General features: G+C 41.4%; 1 protein-coding gene and 5 non-coding genes across 6 annotated transcripts; all 6 read right to left on the reverse strand.

Moving 5' to 3' along the window:
• Positions 1 to 1,891: 1,891 nt before the first annotated feature.
• chrm3b (cholinergic receptor, muscarinic 3b) lies at positions 1,892 to 6,107 on the reverse strand. Its single transcript, XM_076035539.1, has 5 exons — positions 6,062 to 6,107; positions 5,679 to 5,851; positions 4,600 to 4,895; positions 3,780 to 4,522; positions 1,892 to 3,718 (listed from the first exon to the last, which is right to left on the reverse strand). The coding sequence occupies exons 1-5, from the start codon at positions 6,105 to 6,107 to the stop codon at positions 3,225 to 3,227; spliced, it is 1,752 nt and encodes a 583-aa protein (XP_075891654.1). The 3' UTR covers positions 1,892 to 3,224.
• Positions 6,108 to 8,616: 2,509 nt separating this feature from the next.
• On the reverse strand, positions 8,617 to 8,689 carry trnaf-gaa (transfer RNA phenylalanine (anticodon GAA)). The gene has a single exon. It is a non-coding gene; the product is annotated as a tRNA-Phe (tRNA).
• A 303-nt stretch (positions 8,690 to 8,992) lies between these two features.
• On the reverse strand, positions 8,993 to 9,065 carry trnak-uuu (transfer RNA lysine (anticodon UUU)). The gene has a single exon. It is a non-coding gene; the product is annotated as a tRNA-Lys (tRNA).
• Positions 9,066 to 9,465: 400 nt separating this feature from the next.
• On the reverse strand, positions 9,466 to 9,538 carry trnaf-gaa (transfer RNA phenylalanine (anticodon GAA)). The gene has a single exon. It is a non-coding gene; the product is annotated as a tRNA-Phe (tRNA).
• Positions 9,539 to 9,821: 283 nt separating this feature from the next.
• trnak-uuu (transfer RNA lysine (anticodon UUU)) lies at positions 9,822 to 9,894 on the reverse strand. The gene has a single exon. It is a non-coding gene; the product is annotated as a tRNA-Lys (tRNA).
• A 404-nt stretch (positions 9,895 to 10,298) lies between these two features.
• Positions 10,299 to 10,371, reverse strand: trnaf-gaa (transfer RNA phenylalanine (anticodon GAA)). Its single transcript has one exon. It is a non-coding gene; the product is annotated as a tRNA-Phe (tRNA).
• Positions 10,372 to 12,580: the final 2,209 nt, after the last annotated feature.

Here is a 12,580-nt window from a genome sequence, read left to right on the forward strand (position 1 = left end):
TAAAATATTTTATAGCCCTTGGTTCTACAGTCCCGATGCAACAAAACAAACAAAAAAAAGTCAGTTTGTTAAAAATCTAATAAGTGCTTGTAATTGATTATCTAAGACACGTAGAATATACAATTACCAGGCAGCAAAGATTGCTTGTTTGAATCTGTGGGAATTTAGCTGATTTAAACACAACACTTGCAGCAATATGTACTACTATTTATGTGCTGTATTCCATATCACTGATTCGACAATGGTTTCCTAAAGCCACTTGATGGCACTATTCTACCACTCTTACAGCATCCACAAGAGCCAAACTCGACAGTGGGTTGGGAAGAATGAGGTGTTGACTGGTGAATATAGTGAGTTTTAAGAATATTAGCATGAATTCTGCTGCTCGATTCCGCTACCGATTATTTGCATGATACTGCCGCTCTCTGCCGTCTCTGTGTGTCTCCAGCAGGTGATGAACACGACGCCCGGAGCTGGAGAGTGCGGTCCTGGGAGTCTTGGTGCCATCGCTTCAAGATTGCCACCAGGATCAGGACGAGGACTGGATTTCATGGCAGATCAAGGACCATTATGGACTCTTGCCCTCCCAAACATAATCAAGCGCATTCTACATGGACAGCAGACACAGACTAACAAACTCTAAATCAGGGGTCACCGACCTTTTTTGGCATTGAGAGCTACTTCATGGGTCCTGAGCCATATGAAGGGCTACCAGTTTGCTAGATTCTCCTGAAATAACAAACTCTCTGAGTGATATATTATTATTAATGATACTCTTCTATGTGAAAGCGAGTTCTCAATAATTATCAAAAATGACTTAACAGGGTTGGATAAAATTGAATTTTAGACACAGCTCAACGAGCTGTGCAATTTTTCGAACGGGTCTGCGGGCTCATGAGGTCCTTGGGGCACCACGTTGGTGACCCCTGCTCTACATGGACAGTGGCTGGACCACCCCACCACTCAACATTTGGGCTTATCCTAGATTCCAGAATGTTTTGATGTGTGTGATACAAAAAATCCACTTATACATATTTTAATTTTTCATTCTTAAATATCTGCATCTACTGTTTATTGTGAGAGCTTTAACCCTGCATCTCACTCTGGCCTGTCTGCCACTCTGGTACTTCTATCTCTATCTCTGTCTCTGTCTCTCTCTCTACAATTTTTGTATTTCCTTCTCACCCCAACTGGTCATAGGCAGATGACGACCCTCTGGAGTCTGGATCTGCTCTGGGTTTCTTCCCACAGGGGAGTTTTTCCTGGCCACTGTCGCATTTTGCCTGCTCTCGGGGCCCAGTTGGTTCCCTTTTCTCTGATTGTACAAAGCGTTTTGAGACGTCTTTGGATGTGATTTAGCGCTGTACAATTAAAAGTTGATTGATTGATTGATTGAATTCTCAACTCCAACTCTCTCAATTGTTAACACTTTACTGTGTACAGATGTTTACATGGAGAAATAAAGGTAAAAGGTTAAACCAAGGACAATTAACGTATCATTCCCTTTTAATGGCACACAAACATATTAGTAGTAGTTTGGCAGGGTATATTACATGTATTCACATTGTATGCATTAACGCAGCCTCAAAGTTGTATCTATGGACAGCTAAAATAGATGCTAAGAGTGTACGTTTTTGCTGGTGTTAAATATTAGCAGAGCTCATTTTGTGCAAATCAAATTCTTTCTTTACTGTTCAAATAGAGCGTGCTCATCTTAAATCAGCCCATATTCAAGCTCCAGACAGATCCAATAAACGTGACATGAATGTTACAGCAACTCAAACTGTGTACGAGGCTGAAAAAAAAAGGGAGAGGACTCTTAAACCTATTTATTGGCCGTCCCCTTGATCAGCCAGGATGTGCTGCACCTGGTGGCCATCAGCTGTATCTACAGACGACCAAAACATGGAGTGTCAGCAGATAAACAACAGGGCCTTAGATGAACACAGGCGTTCATCTTATAAAGTCCTTCAATTGTATTTTGACTCATGGACAAAGAATTATTTAGTAGACTTATGTAACACTGATGACACCCAAAACTATCCATCCAAACTAAAATATACCAGGATGGGTGCGTTACTGTGGTAAACAGCCAGCCAATACATACAAATCAACAGACAAACAAACACATTTCAAAAAGCAGTGTGCCAAGGTGCACCAAATAAATTGTACATATTTACAGAAGAAAGAAATAGCTCAAACGTGTAAAACTGTCTTGCAATAATCTGATGACGATGACCAGCAAAAATATTCTACTCAAAGTCCTGTTTAAAATAAAAATTGGTTCCATTGTAAATGAAACCATCATGTACACATTGTTCCTATTAACAAACCAAAATGCTCTGGCAAAATGAAATAAAAATATCTATCTTGTCATAGTTGTTTCGGTGTACAGCAGTAGTAAAGATTTACAGTATGATTATGATCAGAACATTGGTTTGTTTGTTTTTTAATTCAGTTTCTTTTTACGGGAAAGGAAACAAATACTGTTACCCTATGTATCCTAAGCACTGTCGGTTAAATTGAGGCTGTCAAATATGATTTAAAACTGCTGCTCCCTGCAGTAGCGGCCACACTAAACTGAACCAAGTTTCGCCTTGCAAAGGTTTTTACGTCAAGTTTCCTTCCTGACAAAACTTTTCCATTTATCAAGGCTTGGGGACCAAAAACAAGAAGGACACTTAAGAAGCGCCCCATTCAGGCTGGTGACCTGACCGACAATCAAACCAGGGAAGTCTCACTCGACCACTGTCGCAGTAACTTTGAAAACAACATATTTGTGTAGATACCAAACATTACCTCTCTCTATGTTGTATAAATGATCAGTTTTCCATTATCTTTTTGAGCATCCAACAAGCAAAAAAAGTCTAGTTACCGAGCATTTTAATTAATGCCACTGGCGTTGTGAGTGTCCACACCAAAAACACTCCAGTGATTAGTTTATAGGATATTGTGTATTATTCAGCAAAAATGGTGGCAATGTGCACCAACTGCCCAAAGGGTCAAAAACCAAACCAAACAACACGGCATCATTACTGATCACTCCTTAATTCTCAGTAGCTGTCCAAGTAACGTTGGACAGACTAACAAACCAGGTAGCCCCTGTGCCTGTTTTCAGCATGCGACCTCTCCCTCAATTTTTTTTTTTTTTTTTTTGGATTCTGTATTTGAACTCTAAATACAGAAGTCAAAAAATGCTTTAGAAAAACATGAAACATTTCCATTTACGCCGCTTCTTTCTTTTTGAAAGCGGCCGCATTTCTCTGATTGAATTGCGGCTTGTTCTTCTTCTGGTTCCACTGGCACATCAGAATGTCCCTGAAAGTCGTCCGGAAGGTCTTGTTGCACAGGGCGTAGCACATCGGGTTGATTGTGCTGTTCACGTAACACAGCCAATAGCCCAGCGCCCAAAGCGTCCCCGGTATGCAGTCCTCGCAGAAGGTGTTCACCAGAACCATGATGTTGTACGGCAGCCATGTTGTGATGAAGACAAACAGAATGGCGCTGAGTGTCTTCGCCGCTTTCTTGTCATTTGTCTTCTTTTCGTTCTTGCGCTTGCTGATTTCGCTCTTTGCTTTGGGGGCGAAGCGCTTCGCCATCGTGGTGTCCTTCATGTTCACGGCCCCCGCAGGCGACTGGTCGGGGGTCGACTGTGAGCCCTGTTTGCTTTTGTTGGTTTGGTCCTTGTTGTTTTTCCCCTTTTTAGATACCTTGCCCTCTAGATAGATAGATAGATAGATAGATTTTAGTCACCTCACAAACAACTTTAACATTAGCACTTTCATGAGTAATTTCAGCTGCTGACACACCTGCCCCTGCATCAGGCTCCTCCTCTGAAGCCGACTGTTCTCCAGCGGCCGCCTCGTTGTTGTTGATGCTGTCACAGCTGCTTCGTTCTGCCTCCCCCATCGTTGTGTTTGTGGCACTGACGGACCACTTCTTCGCACGGTGACCAGGTAAGAGCGATAAGAACCGGAGGCAGAGGGCTCTACACTTACCCTTGCCCGTCGTTCCTCCCAGTGCGCCGGCATCGTCCCTGGCCTTCTCCGAAACGGACTGGTTGAGTTCGCAGCTGCTGCAGCTTTGAGAGCTCATTTGGCGCTGCACGGCCGACACGTCCTTCTGGCTGTTCGCTCTGCTCTCACCGCCAGCTCTTCCGCTTCCACCGGCAGCATTCTGAGGCTGCCCTTGCTTGTTGCCGACCCCTGATCCCTTGAGGCCTTGCACCTCCTTGGCCCGCTTCTCTGTCTCCTGATACATCTTCCAAAACAGGATGGTCATGATGGTGACTGGCAAGTAGAACGCGGCAATAGCCGTGCAAAACGTGATGATGGGCTCGGACAAGAACTGGATGTAGCACTCGTTGGGCTGCACCGTACGCTCGCCCACGATGTACTGCCAGAACAAGATGGCCGGAGCCCAGAGGATGAAGGAGATGGACCACGCTAATCCGATCATGGTCATGGCCCTCTTTGTTGTGCGCTTGGCGCGGTATGTCAGTGGCCTGGTCACGGAGAAATACCTAGAAGGTAGGGAAGACAAGTCGGCCGCTTAACACAAGTCATGGCTCGGAGCAAAGCGTGACGTGGTCGTTGCTACCTGTCAAAGCTGATGACCAGCAGGTTCATGACGGAGGCGTTACTGGCCACGTAGTCTATGGCGAGCCACAAGTCACAGACCACCGGCCCCAGAGCCCATTGATCCATGATGATGTAGGTGGTGTACAGGTTCATTGACAATGTGCCAATGGTGAGGTCGGCAAAGGCCAGGCTGAGCAGGTAGTAGTTGTTCACCGTTTTCAGCGCCTTGTTGATCTTGAATGAGACCAGCACCAGGATGTTGCCGACGACAGTCATAAGAGAGAGAGACCCAGTGAGGAAGACAATTATGATGACCTGAAGAAGAAAGAGAGAGGTCAATCAATCAATCCCAGAGTAAGATTGTAAACATCATTCCAGAATTCTGGTGGTTTTTGACATTACTTTGCAAAAGACCATATGTGTGTGTGTGTGTGTGTGTGTGTGTATATACATGTATATATATATATATATATATATATATATATATATATATATATATATATATACATATACATATATATATATATATATATGTGTGTGGGTGTGGGTGTGGGTGTGTGTATACATATACATATATATATATATATATATACATATATATATGTATATATATATATATATATATATATACATATATATATACACTCACACACAATCACATATATATGTGTATATAGATATGTATATGTATGCAGTAGTATTTGCAATTACCGTCAAAACTTTAAGTCAAAATTAATTGCTGACTTGTAATCAAAATTGTTTCCATTCCATGCAAAGAGCTCAGTTGAATATTTTCAGGCAATCTGAATTCCACCCAGTAAAAGCCTTTAGAAAGGCTAAAAGTAATTTTAATCTATAATATTTAAAACATCTATGACTATACTTTTTGATTATTTACTTAATAATAATTAAATGGTAATTGTTATTTGAAATAAGTTAATTAATAAAGAGTTATAATTCTATTACTTATCATTTGCTCTATACATATTTTTCTAAATGCCCATTTGCTAGCCAATTCAATATTACGCTGGAAACTAAACCTAAGTCAAAATTAGTCTGTCACTATAAGATGTTCATTAAACTTGATTTAGTTTTTACCTGCCAGATAGTGTGTCCTCCTAATGGGTCAAAGTCCACAGCTGGCACCATCAGTGTCCTGTTAACTGTTAAATAAGAGGAGTTTTCCCCTTGTCTTGATACAATACTGACATTATTCAGTCTCCAACCATCAACATTTGCAGGTAATATGGTGAGTTCCTGGTGGGAGCCACCTAGAGATGTGCACAGTTTAGATAATTTATTGACAAGAGCTATGAAATCAAGTGACAAAGACCAATCTCTTTTGTTGGTTGGTACAAAAATAGTGAAGAATGATCATGCAGGAAGGAATACAAATAAAAGGGGTCCTGTTTATATTTCAAAAAGTGCAACACGACTTGCGTGTGCATAACTTATGTGCTCTCAAGATACTAAGACAGTACCAATGACAGACTCAGCTGCAGTGATGTTTTCCAGCTGATCTTGCATTGTGGTAGAACTGGAATCAAGAAAGTTCAAAGAATCAGAGGTGGATTTCAGGCTCATGATGACCAATGGACATCTAGAAGAAACAGGAGTTAATCAAGAACATAAAAACAAATGGTCAAAGTCTAGACCACTTATCTATAAATTGTATCATATTACATACTAAAAAAATGTTGTCCATCCAGTAAAGAATATTTTATTTGCGAGAGTAATGCAATTCATTTCAAAAGTTCACCATCTACCAAAATTACAGTGTTGACTGATAAATCAACATGACTCTCTCATAGTTTCATCCGACTCATTTTGAACTCATGACGAATTTTCAATGTCTATTCAAATGGCTTTGCCCGTGCCCTACACACTTGAAGGCAGTATACACACTAGAACAGACAATGGATTGGTGGATTTCACATCACCCAACACTTGTTGGCCAGGTTAGGTTAGAGCGTTTTGTGAATGTTAAGCTTATGTACATTGCTCAACCTCACTCAAATGCTCAAATGTCATTAATGATGTAGCAGTTGAAATTTCATTCTATTTCTAATCCGCCTTGAAAAATATTGCAACAAAAGTCTCAAATTAAGATACAGTTGCAGACGCAGCAATTGAGTCTGGGGTCAGAGTTAATTCAACAGGCATCCTGGAAGTTAGACTTTGGTCGATGTAAGCAGCAAGCAGAGTAAGGGTAAAAATCCAAAACAGGCCATACATCTTCAGCTTCCATTGCATTGCTGATTCTGGCATAGATTAGCATAGCCTGTAAAGAGCAGATAATATTACTAATACAGGCTGTACTAATTAAAGCCAGAACCATCATATCAGAAAATGTCACCTGTCAATGTCCAAGCACTGATGTTGGAGAAAGAAAAGAATCGTTAGAGAATTTAGTTGTTTGTTTAAAAGTAATCAAAGCAAAATTACGGTGCAGAAGTCCAGTGAAGTCCATTTCCCTTGCAGGGACGAATGCAATGATTGTTGAAAACTTTGTTTGAAGTGTATAAAGGAGTAAAAGCGCAACAATTTTCTCATTTTGGAAAGTTAGATTGCAAAAGCTAAAACTTTAACGGCTGAAAAAAAATCTTGTCTTGATCACTCGATTTATTATTAGTCACAGTAGACCACCCTATATCTCTTCTTTAGTTTTAGTAGCAATAGTGTACTTTAGGAGCTTAAGAGTGTGTAAGTACTATAGGTGTTCAAAGCAGTTATCTGTTTGCTAAGTCAGGGTTTTAATTTTTTCCAATTGTAACAAAAAAAGCATATTCATTTTAGGATATGTTCATTTCATAAATCCATTTTCATGATTAAGGTCTGCAAGACATAGAATTGCTAAAACAAAAAACAAAAAAATGAAATGCAAATTGTCGCTTAAAATGTGGCAGCATAAAAAAAGCAGTATATTATTGCTTCTCTGATTGAAACACTAACAGAGATGAGAGGTGCTCATAAATGTTGCACATTTTCGCTATTAAGAAAAAAATTAAGAAAATATCAAAATACAAGTTCTGACCATTGCAATACTTATACAAATAATATGTATAATAATATACAGTAAGAAGTCAAAAGTGCAAAAGCAAGATGTGACTCTTTGAAATATATTGCCCTTACCAATTTCCTCTGACTCCCAGTGTCTCATTTGTTATCCTGCGGGACAGTTCAGCACTTCTCATGAAGAAAGTATTTTTCTGCTCTGGCTCAGACTATGCAGTCAGTATGTGACTGGTCAGTGAAGCTCCACCTTGTCCAGCATTTTTTCAGAGTGCTTTGGAACCTCACAGAGTTGATACATGTCAGACAAGACAAGCATGACTACACATGAGGCTAATAATATCTCAGCATAGAAAAATCCACATTGTTTATGATACATTATAGATAATCAATGAGCAAAAAAAAAAAAAAATACACCATTAAAGATGGCTGGTTAGATAATATTTGCCCAAACCCAGGATTGAACCAGGGACTTTTAAGTCTACTGTCTAGCACTCTCCCAACCTGAGCTATTTCAGCTCTTAATCCATCATTGCCCAGTCCATCAAACTTCTGGGAGCTTTAACAACAAAGACCAGGAGGGAGCAGGATGTGCAGACATTTGGGCCTGTTGACATTGTCGGGAGTGCGATGAAGGCTGCAAGTGTTTCTGACAGATGAAAACCTCTCTTTCTTGCTTGACATATTGTGTATTTTGATGAAAACAAATTCTAGTCAATTACAGAAAATGCTGAGGTAGCACTGGCCTTTTCAAGTTCCTTTCACTGCCACACATACTGTCTGAAAACACTACCAGGTGAAACGAGCATCGGCTGGACAGGCACGCGAACCCTGGATCCTCAGATTAAAAGTCTGATGCTCTAGCGTATATACACAGGCTCATGGGACATGGGATCTGCAGAACCACCCTCCGAAACACACAAACACACACACACGTCAATTCAATTGTTTCCTTTCCTCTCATTCACCATGTGTATAACACAGCCAGGCCTGTGTTGGCTCTGACCTAAAACAGAAAAGGACTTGCCGAAACCCGGGATCGAACCAGGGACCTTTAGATCTTCAGTCTAACGCTCTCCCAACTGAGCTATTTCGGCTGCCTACTGCATCACTGCACAGTCCATCAAACTTCTTTGAGCATAGCTTTAACGATAAAGACCCTGAGGGAGCGGGATGTGTGGACAGTTGGGCCCGTTGACTTTGTCTAGAATGAGATGAAGTCGGCAAACGTCTGTTACTTCAAAAAACCTTACATGTTTGGCACACATGGCATCTCACGTGAAAACAAAACCGAAAAAAATCCAACATAACCAGCAGCGAGGCAAATTGAAAGGAAACATTGATCGCTGCACCGTTCTTTGAAAGAACTGTGTGCGTGCAGTACGAGGAAAAGCTGACAACGCCTGAACAGGGACTTGAACCCTGGACCCTCAGATTAAAAGTCTGATGCTCTACCGTCTGAGCTACCCAGGCCCGTGGGACCAGGAATCTGCTCCAGAAAAGAGAATGGCGACAACTACTTGCAGTAAAAGGTTTCATCCCTTTCTTCAAGGTTCTTTTCGGGATGTATTTCTTGCCCAACGTAGGTCCAGAATTCCACTCTGTCTTTTGCTTCACTAACATTGAGACAATTTCAATGTCCGGATCACAAAATGTTGAACGCACCAAAATTGGACATTGAACTCGGATTTTGTTTTCTTCCCTGCGTGCCTGGAAATTCTTTTTCAACGTTTTTCTCAGCAGTTTCAATCACAGAACCCCCCTCCAAACACATATACACACACGTCAGTTCATTCGGTTCTTTTCTTCTCATTCAGCCAGGGGATAAAACAGCCATTCCTATGTTGGCTCTGACCTAAAATACTGACCAACTTGCCGAAACCCGGGATTGAAACAGGGACCTTTAGATCTTCAGTCTAACGCTCTCCCAACTGAGCTATTTCGGCTGCCCGTTACACCATTGCACAGTCCGTCAAACTAATGGATGCTTTAACAGCAAAGCCCCAGAGGGGGCGGGATGTGCAGACAGTTGGGCCTGTCGACTTTGTCTAGAATGAGATGAAGTGGGAAAATATCTCTTACTTGTGAAATCCTCTTTCATGCTTGGCACATATGGCATCTCTCGTGAAAACAAAACCTAAAAAACCCAACACAGCTGAAAGGTAACATTGAGCGCTGCACCGTTCTTTGAAAGAACTGTGTGCGTGCAGTGCAAGGAGAAGGTGGCATCGCCTGAACAGGGACTTGAACACTGGACCCTCAGATTAAAAGTCTGATGCTCTACCGTCTGAGCTACCCAGGCCCATGGGACAAGGAATCTGCTCCAGAAATAAAAGAATGGCGACAACTACTTGCAGTAAAAGGTTTCATCCCTTTCTTCAAGGTTCTTTTCGGGATGTATTTCTTGCCCAACGTAGGTCCAGAATTCCACTCTGTCTTTTGCTTCACTAACATTGAGACAATTTCAATGTCCGGATCACAAAATGTTGAACGCACCAAAATTGGACATTGAACTCGGATTTTGTTTTCTTTCCTGCGTGCCTGGAAATTCTTTTTCAACATTTTTCTCAGCAGTTTCAATCACAGAACCACCCTCCAAACACATATACACACACACGTCAGTTCATTCGGTTCTTTTCTTCTCATTCAGCCAGGGGATAAAACAGCCATTCCTATGTTGGCTCTGACCTAAAATACGGACCAACTTGCCGAAACCCGGGATTGAACCAGGGACCTTTAGATCTTCAGTCTAACGCTCTCCCAACTGAGCTATTTCGGCTGCTTACAATGAAAGCATTGCCCATGTCCATGAACATAACCTGGAGCTTTAACAACGAACAAACGTTTCCCATCAAATATTGACTATTGCTTAATGTCTTGCCATCTACCAGGGATTTGCAAGGTCTAAAAAGCAGGGATTTAGCTAGGTGCTTGGTGACACAAGCATTTATAAGTTGTGTTTTCCGTTTCATCGTTTTCCTTGCGTTTGAATCACTTCCGAAACAAGTTCATGCAAACTACTTTTCCATTCATTCAGCCATTTCAGTCTGAGAATAATGCAAGAAGGTGTGTTGGCTCTCTCCCAAAACAAAGAGCTTCGTGCCAGGACCCAGAATTGAACAAAGGACCTTCAGATTATCACTCATAAACTCAACCAACTGAACTATTTTGACTGCCCAGTCTAGCACATTACAGTCCAGCGGCCCAGGATGTACGAACACTTCAGCATTCTGACAATATAACAAATAACTCAAATAAACTACAGATTCCCTCTTCTTTATACCCTATCCTATTCTATCCTATCCTAAGTCGCACCAAATTGCAAATGAAAAGATTAATATGCAGAAACAACAAGCAAACTTACTTGAGTGGCTGCAACGTCCATCCATCCATCCATTTTCAATACCCGCTCCTTCCTTAGCTCAGGGTTACGGGGGTAGTTGCAAGGTCCCCCACAGAAAAAAACGTTAAAAAAAAATAAACCCGGCCATTCACACCTCTAATATAACCTTCCTCTTTCTGGATCTCTATCTCAGGGGAGGGGTTGGCAAATCATCTCCACCTAATGTCTTCTACTGAAGAAGACTGGTGGATCTTGCTACAGAAGAAAATGGAGGGAATAACAGGAGGAGAAGAAGAACAATAGAAAAGGCACTAAAGACTATGTCCTTATTTTGGCCTATTATTCCTCCTCATCACTCTAGCCACTCCTACACTGACAAGACCTTGGTCTGACATTTCGTTCAGTGTCTTTCTCTAACTCTGTCCTTGCAAATAAACAGCTGATCTTTGTATGAAACCTTTGAATACAACTTGAACTGGACAAACCCTTCGCTTACATTCTCGCTGTTATGCTTCTGCCCCTAAGTCTGCTTCTCGAAACTTTTTCCTATGATATGTTTCCTCAACTCAATTGATACCGCAAAGGAAACTGGCAACTGAAATACGTGTTGGCTCATTGGCCACAATACTGCAGGCCACAACTGAGTTCAAGCTATCTCTAGTGCACAACAAGCTTTCCTCCTAAATCTACGGCCATTTCCCTCTCACACACCTTCCAGACAGCCAAACCCCCGCCCCCTGCTCAATGACCAATTCTCTCCATATTTCTGTCCCTCGCAGAAAAAAATCTGACTTCCTATAACCCCCCAGCTCAGAATGGGCTGAATGTGCCTGTCTACATCTAACTTCAGTGTCTGCAGATATTCTTTTGAAAGCCTCGGTTTGCCAACATGAATAGCTTCCATGAGCCAAACTACCTTGACACTGTGACAAGAAGGATCTTAACGTAGTGGCTCCTGAACACAATGGGCAAGATGGGGACCCATCTGAACTAAACCAGAGTTTTACATTTTTGGGAGTACATGTTCCTGTGTTGTATGTAAAATTCAGGATTCTTAAAACGTCCTGTGATCCGGCCAAGAAGTGTTTTTTGTTTTGTCTTTGTCAACTACAAAGAACTTTATCAACAAATGCCCACAGACGGCAAGATGCACAGACACTTGGGCCTTCTGACAATGTTTAGATAAAGAGATGAAGGCAGGAAGTTTCTCCTAACTGTAAAAACCTCTTTCTTGCTTTGCACATTGTCTTTGGGTGAAATCATTCACCTAAGTGCCTCAAGGAGGTTGAATCACAAAGGCTCACAATCACCTGGGCCCAAGGTTAATTTGTTGCTAGTCCTTGGTGTAATTCTACCTTCACTCTGAGACACCAGGGACCCTGAGTGCAGGAGAAGCGCTAATAGAAAATAGATCGATGGATGGAATTTGTTGCCCATCAGTTAAAAATAAATAACAGTGGTGTTCTTTTGTGGTAATCTGGTACTGATCACTTCCTCTGCATTTTAGGTACTTAAAGATTCCTGAATCAGCTATGGTACTTGCATTTATCTTCAATGTGAAAATGCAAACGTCATTAAAATCGTAACCGTAAGCAGACTGAATACATAAATCAAAAGCACTGGTCAATAAACCACAACTTCAGCA

The sequence above is a fragment of the Nelusetta ayraudi genome, unplaced genomic scaffold, assembly GCF_046127955.1.
Source record: "Nelusetta ayraudi isolate G7.1 ecotype Tasmania unplaced genomic scaffold, CSIRO-AGI_Nayr_v1 ptg000042l, whole genome shotgun sequence".
In the NCBI taxonomy this organism is placed as follows: domain Eukaryota; kingdom Metazoa; phylum Chordata; class Actinopteri; order Tetraodontiformes; family Monacanthidae; genus Nelusetta; species Nelusetta ayraudi.

Excerpts from the sequence above, each read along its gene's own strand:
- chrm3b (XM_076035539.1), bottom strand. The coding sequence starts at position 6,107 with ATGCAAGATCAGCTGGAAAACATCACTGCAGCTGAGTCTGTCATTG. Across the intron at positions 5,852-6,061 it reads TGCAGCTGAGTCTGTCATTG|GTGGCTCCCACCAGGAACTC; the intron begins GTACTGTCTTAG and ends GCACATCTCTAG. Across the intron at positions 4,896-5,678 it reads GAGGACACACTATCTGGCAG|GTCATCATAATTGTCTTCCT; the intron begins GTAAAAACTAAA and ends TTTCTTCTTCAG.